Genomic DNA, 7,544 nt, shown 5'->3' on the forward strand with positions numbered 1-7,544 from the left:
TCTTCTAACTTGTCTAGTCATCGTAACTACGGGTGCAGCTACGCCTGACAGACAGTATTTCAGGTTTGTCTCTTTCAGCACCAACTCCCCAGCCAGTCATTCCCAAATATAATACACTTGGCAGAGAAAAAAACTACCCTAGGCTTTCAGATCAGTGCAAAGGAAGGGCAGAGCTCATATAGGAAAGCAGCACTTCAAAAGGTCAGCCAGAAGAGCACAGGCCAGATTCCAACAGCAGTTGCAACCATGTAATTTCTTAAACTTCAGCAGCAGAAAAAGGTAGGAATCAGAGAGCACAGTTCTCCGCATTAAAAGCAACTCTCCAGGCACTTCAATGAGACAATAGGAGTCAGCAGCTTGAGTAACACAGATGAAAATAATCCTTCTAAACCACACTTTTATAGTGCACCATAGGCACGGTGGGACCTTGGCATTCCCAAGGCTCTCACCACACTCAGCCAGTATCAGTGTTTAACTATAGGGGTAAGTCTGCAGTATCCATGCCTCTGTTTGCGAAGCCAAGTGACCAACTTCTCTCCACCAAGCCTACCACACAGTTTAAGTGTGCTTTCAGGAACACCAACTTGTGACTTAGAGTGGCAGGTTCCCCTTGCTTACATCCCAGCAAATCTTAAAAGCGGCACAAGAGACCAGAGCACTGCTGCAATGATGTTGTAACCCCATTTGTGTCATCCCCTTTTTACTGGTGGCAGCAATAGGGGCTCAGCTTTACCATCAGAACAGGAGACGTAACTGTTTCTAAAGCTATTTAAAACACAGATGAATACTAGACTCTTGCCAAGTTTTATCTTCTGCAGCAGCAGATTGAACTCTTCTTCCACCATGATGTGGCATCTGCCTTTTAAGCAAGTCTACTTTAATTACTTCAGCAAAGTCTAATAAAACAAGAAAAATAAATGCAATAAGCTCCTTGGATAATCCAGAGGTTTTGTTTGTTTTTAGCAACCAGGCACTGAATAAATGAAATGATCAAGTGAAGCCAGCTAGCTGAAGGAGTAAAACAACTAAGTGCACAATATACAGGCAGGGAAAAAAAGCCTATGCAAGAATAGCATAAAGAAGGAGCCAGAGATAAAAGATTCTTCACACAAAAGTAGCAGTATGCGATACTGAGTTACACTATCAAAGAACAAGGTAGATGTTTTCCACTGTGCCCAGAAGGGTTATCAGTAGAAAAAAAATAAACTATACAGCAGAATACGTGTTGAAGTCTTAGGGTTTCCCACCCCTTCCCCCCCAAAAAAAAATTTGCAAGTAAAAGGTGGGGAGAAAAAAAGGTAAAATCTCAGAAAATAGAATTAAAACAAAGGGGGGAAAAACAGTTATGCAGAATTCAAGCCACTTTAATGCATTTTGCAGAGAGAGAAGAACCGCTTCTTCGTTAACAGAGAGGAAGAAACAGTTATCACAACACTGCAGAAGAGTTCACTGAGGTTATAAGCAAGATTGAATAGCCAAGAATTGAGGATGTGAGTTCGCTGCTACTTGAAATATGAAACAATAAAGCTGCCACCTTTGCTCTGGAATAACTACTTAATTTCCCTCACAGAGTAGGAAAATAGACTCTCTTTTCAGAATCTAATTGTTATGCAAAGCATTACCATACATACCACCTTGATTTGTTTCCCACAACCACCCCAAAAGGAATTGTTTTCCAAAACAAAAGTCACAAGCAAGTTTCAGACAAAATATATATATTTAAAAAATCTTTACAATAAGTCAGGAAACATAGGAGCTTGCATACAGTTTATTATAATAACTCAGTTCGCAGCTCCCTACAGTTCAGATAACCCTGGTGACAGTGTTTACAACTTCTAATTTTTGCTTTCATAACTTTAAAGCAAATAATACATTTGAGTGTATTTTACTCTGTGCAAATAAGACAACTTTTGGAATCCTTCAGAAGAAATATCCAAGATTCTGTTTGCAGAGGTCCTTTGTTTCTCAAAGATGATTTACGAGAGTTTTTGTTTTAAGATAAAGTGCTCCTGTCCAGCAGAACCCAAAGGCCTTCAAGAGTTCAGAGAGTAAGTTTAGCTCAGATTAAAAAAAAAAAAATAATTGGTCATACAAATTCCAGCTTCCCATGTCCGCTGTACATTCCCCAGTGGACTAGCGAAAGAATTTTATCATTGCTGAGGTCTGAATGTCTCATTTTATCACAGGTCATGCAGCAGTTCTCGTGACCAGTCACAGGCACCATGCATTCCAAGTCCAGTTTTGCCACCTGCCCTTTTTTCGAATGATGTCCGTGAAAACTATAGTGCAAACGGGAGAGCATTTGCTGTCGTTGATCTTGCAGTCTTTTATTTTCACTCCTGAGCATTCGCAAGGCCAGCATGATAAGGAGCACCAAGATTAGCCCACCAGCTATAGGAACAGCAATTACTGCTGCCCTGAACCATAACTCTTTCGAAGAGGTCAATTCCTGCACCTTGGTGATGAGATTCCTGCTGCTGTCATGTTGATATCTGCTCCCTTGTCCTGCAAAGGGAAAAAAGTTGAAGATTATTTCAGTATCAGCAACTGGTTTATACATAAGCAACTCCATTAAATGCCACAGTGACAAGTTTAAGGAGCAACAGCTACACACTCTGTAGTATCTACTGAAAATATTCCTATAAAGAAAAAGATGAGTTTCTAAGGCTATTTAGAACATGGAATTTCTTATCTTGATAGCTGATTTAACTAGGAATACCATTGCCATTGCTTCTTAGAAGCAATAACAAGTTGTCAAGACAGACCTTTAACATTAATGCAGGCAAAAAAAAAAAAAAAAAAAAAAAGCCATTCAGCTGAAATGCTGCTCCCCTGCATCCAACCACCCTCTCCCCCCTCTGGTGTCTCTACTTACAGCAACAACTAAATCAATAGCAGACATACAAAGCTTTGACTGTCACCAGCCTGACAGCCAGAAGAGAGGTTTCACTGAAGCTTCCTTGCCCTACCTGAAGTATCACCCCTGGAAGGAGACAAAACATCATGTAGTCCTCTGTAATTGCACATATCTTCATGACAGCATTCCAATGTGGACATGGTGGTGGTGCCAGAGTGGTTTTGTGCTTGTTTGGCTTGGCAGATATCAGCTGTGCTTGCAATAGAGTCCAAGCAGCCATGAGTTAGTGGGGAATGTGTATTCTGAGGATCAAGCAGTCTGGAGAAGCAGGCGCTAAGCTCAGATTTGCACATATAGCCGGTTGCAACACAGTGTGCAGCATCACAGTAGCATCTGATTTCACCTAAAAAATAAAAATTGTGCAATAAAGGTAAGAAATTGGCCCATTAAGGACACCTCACTAGGCACTCTTACTAGCCACAAGCATCACAAAACCAAACTCGGTGCCAGTTTTGGGGCACTCCTCTAGACTGTAAATCTATAACAGCAGGGTTTTCCTTCTCATCGCTGTACAGTGCCTACCTCGCTGTAACCTTAATCCCTGCAAATGCCTTGAGGCACTTGTTTTAATTACTAGTACTGTAGTCCTTTGAATTAAAGTAAGAACATTTCACTAAAAGAGGGACTGGGGGAGGAAGTTCATAGTGGCTTTTTTTCCCAAGGTAAATAACTAACAAGACCACTTTATAGCTACTTCCATTCGCTGTCAGCAGCTGCATTAAACCACATTTAAAGTGAAACCTCAGTTTTAAAACCAATACACACCTTCAGCCCTATAGGAAGTCACATCATGTTTTAAACCACTACTATGTGGACAGCAGTATATTTTTATAAAGGTAATGCATTTTTAACTGGGTGTAAGCACACAACAAAAATACTGGGTTTAAATATTTGTGTGACAATTGAAAAAAAAGGAAAAAAAGTCGGAAATGCTGAATTGTTTATTACCTCTCAGAACCGTGCCAAAATTTAAAAGGTTTAACTAACACCTTATAAAGCTATTAGCTAGAACCATTACCATCGAAGTCTCCCAGTCAGGAAGGCTTTTACTGTGTGAAACTGGGCAACTATTTGTAATTTCTCCAGAAAAAATAAATTCTTTAAGTAGCCATTCATGCAAAAAGGCTTTTTTATCAGTATTCTAAAACAGAAACAGTGCAGTTTATAATTAACATGTTCGCCAGAGTCAATGTCACTCAAGCCAAATGTAAAGTTATTAAATGGGGTGAAACTGCAAGGCTCAAAGCTCCCACTCACCCCTCCCCAATCTTGCATGCCATCCAACATGCAGTCAAAAGGGGAAGCACTTAAGACTGAAAATCCTCTACCAGCTCTATGAAAAAATCTCTCAGGAAACCTCAAAAATTTCTGAAGGAAGCGATAAAAAAGTTCCCTTCATAAAACTCTTCACTTTGTGCTCTCCAAACTGCTCTGGTACGAATTATACATGTCCTGCACTGTAGGGAAAACTTACTCTTTCTAGGCAAGTTGCAATTCAAACATAATTCAATGTGCCATCGATCCAAGGTTAGCAGAAAGACAGCTTTTAGAGCCATCCTTAGAAGATTAGACTTAAAACTACTTCTAAGGTGCCTGGTATACTTGCAATCATAGCAGCACCAAGGCATTCAGAGTCAACCGAATTGTTGGATGTCTTCCTTCTACAGTCTGCACTTAAAAAAAAAAAAAAAAAAAAAATCAATCTACAGGCTTCCCTGCTGCCACCCCTTCTCAGGATGCTTCCTACCACCCCATACCTAAAAAGTATTCCAAAAGATGTTTAAAATCATCCCAACCAAGTTAGCTTCTCCTCTTCAGCCTACCTCAACACTTTCCCAAAATGCTACTGCAGGCTCCAGGCCTTGAAGTTCCCGCTGCTCTTTAATAACTCTGCTTAATAGAAGCCAAATGATGGAGTGTCTCACTGTCTCCAGCCCAATTCCCTTGGGCTTTTAGACCAAGTAACCTAATTTTTTGTGCATTCACACACGCTGTCATCCAGCATGCTATGGAAAAAAAGACTCAATCATTTTCTAAGCATTCTATGTGAGGTCTTCCCCCTAAACTCTCTGCAAAAAAAAAAAAAAAAAAACCACCCCAACTTTTCATGATTTTCTCATTTTATGAGTTAAAAATAGGATGCAAACAAGAAACAGCACCAGGGCTGACAGTCCTTTCATTGAGTCTCAGCACAGCACAAGAAGAAAGTGAAACAACACACATACTTCCATTTTAAGTGTTTATATAATCACGCTTAAAATTCTACATTTTATTGACTTAAGACAATCTTATAAACAAAATCTGACAGGCTAGTCATCAGGTTAATTCAACTACTTTTTAATTAAAGCCACGTTTTTGGTGAAACAGAATAGACTTTGTACTACTGTATTAAAACTGTATTTCTGTCAATTCATAAAGTTTCTTCCTGTGCTATGCAAAAAGCCAGAAAGGTTATTTAGTATTTTGAAACAGTGAACAATGCCCTTCTGTTCCCTCCTCTTTCTTGTTACTGTATGTAGCTATTAAAGAAAAATGTCTGCTTTTAGTCAAGATGGCTACAGGAGAGACTGCAGGCTTCTCTTAAAGCTTTTGAAGTCAGCAGCAGCCAGAAGTCTGTGATCCCCTAATTATATCATTATCAGGCACATAGTTTCAGTATCTGCGACTTCACATCACTCAGTCACTCCCTGTTCTGCGCGCTTTGATGGGGCCAGCCGGCTCCCCCCTGCACGCTGCAAGGGCTGTTATTTAGGGTTAATTACAGCCTGCCTTCCAAAATAAATAAATACCGTCGCACATCATCACCGCGCTAACTTATCCCTTAACCTCCTCCCCGCAGCACGGCGATTACAGGCAGCCAGAGGGTCGCCTCTGCCCGGAGGCGCTCCCCGGGCGGCCAGACCCCGGCTCCGGCTCCAGCCCCAGCCCCAGCCCGGCGGCGGGCGGTGACAGGGCAGGGCTCGCCCGCGGCCGGGCGCGGCTCCCGCTTTGACAACCGCGGGCCTCCGCGCTCCGACTGACCGGCACCGGCGGCCAGGTGGGACGGGACGGGACAGGAGAGCGCAGACCCGGCGGCTTCCCGCCACCACCCGCCAACAGCAGCTCAGTGAGGGGCTCCCGACAGAGCGCGGGCCCCGCCGCGACCCGCGCCCTCGCCTCGCCGTGGGGCGGCCGCGGCACCGGCCCCGCCGCGCTGACACCGCCGCCGCCTGAGCGGCTTCCTCGGGCCCGGCGCCCCTCCTCGCCCCGCTCCCCTCCGGCACCAGGCCCCCTCAGGCGCCCCGTTTCCTGCGGCGCGGCTCCCCGCAGGCGCCGGGTTCCCGCAGCCCCCGGGTTCCCTCCGGCTCCCCCGGCGCCAGACACCCCGTCGCGGCCTCACCTCTGGTGAGCAGGACGGCCATAGCGCACAGCTCCAGTTGCAGCCAGATGAAGATGTAGCTGGAATGGCGATCCATTTACCCGCCCGCCCGCCCCGCGGCGCGGCGCGGCTCGCCACTGCCCGCAGCGCAGGCACGGCCGAGCCGCCGCCGCCGCCCGCCCCTACCCCGCCGGAGCACCGAGGAGGACCCGCTCGCCCGTGGGCAGAGCCGTTGCGCGGCCACCGCTGCGGCGGGCAGAGGCGGCGGGCAGAGGTGACGGCCGCGGCTCCCTGCCTTCCCCTTCCTTCGCCGCCGCGGCGGAGCCCCCGTCTCCGGGCGCGGCAGTGGCAGCGGCGGAGACGCTGCGGCCCGGCAGGCGCTGCCTCACTGACGCGGCAGCAGCGCCTCCCGCCCCGTAAATACCGCCGGCGCCGGGCGCGGGCAGCACCGCCTCGCCCCGCCCCCTGCACCGCCCCGCCCCGTCCCATTGGCTGCGCCGCCGGCAGGGCCGCCACGCCACGCCCCCCCGCCGGCGGCAGGCGCGGCCCCGACGTGAGCTCCCGCCCGCGGCGCCCCCGGGCGGCGGCGGCGGCTCCGGCTCCGGCTCCGGGCGGGCCGGCTGGGCGGGCCATTAACCCCGCTTAATTCAATGATGGGCACTAAGTGCAGGTCCCCGGGCTCCTCGGGGCTCTACCGAGATAGCGATCGCTGGCGGCACGGAGCGCCCTCGCCCGCTGCGTTAGTTTCGGGGTTCTCCCAAGCGGGCTCCGCCGGGATCACTCGGAATAACCGCCTTCCGGAGGCAGCAACGCTGAGCTGCACAAGCAAATGTAGTGGCTCTGGCTGCAGGCTTGGCGGAGCCGTGTTTAATCAATAAACAGTGCTGCCAACGCCGCGCTCGCGGTGAACGGCGAAAGGGAATGAGGCCGAGCAGGCGGGTCCCCGCCGCCAGCCCGGCCGCGCTGCCTCGCTCCCCACATTACGGCCAGACCGGGATGCACAAGTGTTGCGACACCCGGGATGCCGCAAGTTTCGCTACAGCCGGGTTTGGGTTTTGAACTGCCCCGTCGGTTTTTGAACCGCCGCCGGGGCTGCCGCGGAGCTGACAGCGGCTCGGCTGAAGGCGGGCGGCGGCGGCGGCGGTCTCCCTCCCACCGGCCCATGTCGCTCCCGCCGCCGGGGGTGCACCATGCAGCGCAGGGGGTCCCGCGCCTCCCGCTCATCTCTGGGGTCTTCCACGCTGGTGTCACGTCCACGCAGCAAGGGCA

General features: G+C 48.6%; 1 protein-coding gene across 1 annotated transcript; it reads right to left on the reverse strand.

Annotated features, from left to right (window-relative positions):
• Positions 1-1,698: 1,698 nt before the first annotated feature.
• Positions 1,699-6,689, reverse strand: BAMBI (BMP and activin membrane bound inhibitor). The gene is made up of 3 exons (XM_030503462.1): positions 6,297-6,689; positions 2,970-3,260; positions 1,699-2,505 (listed from the first exon to the last, which is right to left on the reverse strand). Exons 1-3 carry the CDS (start codon positions 6,370-6,372, stop codon positions 2,087-2,089), a joined length of 786 nt encoding a protein of 261 aa, XP_030359322.1. The 5' UTR covers positions 6,373-6,689; the 3' UTR covers positions 1,699-2,086.
• Between the last annotated feature and the right edge of the window lie 855 nt (positions 6,690-7,544).

This window comes from Strigops habroptila, chromosome 1 (assembly GCF_004027225.2).
Source record: "Strigops habroptila isolate Jane chromosome 1, bStrHab1.2.pri, whole genome shotgun sequence".
NCBI classification, from domain to species: Eukaryota; Metazoa; Chordata; class Aves; order Psittaciformes; family Psittacidae; genus Strigops; species Strigops habroptila.

Coding starts and splice junctions, on each gene's coding strand:
- BAMBI (XM_030503462.1), bottom strand. CDS start 6,372: ATGGATCGCCATTCCAGCTACATCTTCATCTGGCTGCAACTGGAGCTG. Junction 3,261..6,296: donor GGCCGTCCTGCTCACCAGAG/GTGAGGCCGCGA, acceptor TTTATTTTTTAG/GTGAAATCAGATGCTACTGT. Junction 2,506..2,969: donor TTCCAGGGGTGATACTTCAG/GTAGGGCAAGGA, acceptor TTCCCTTTGCAG/GACAAGGGAGCAGATATCAA.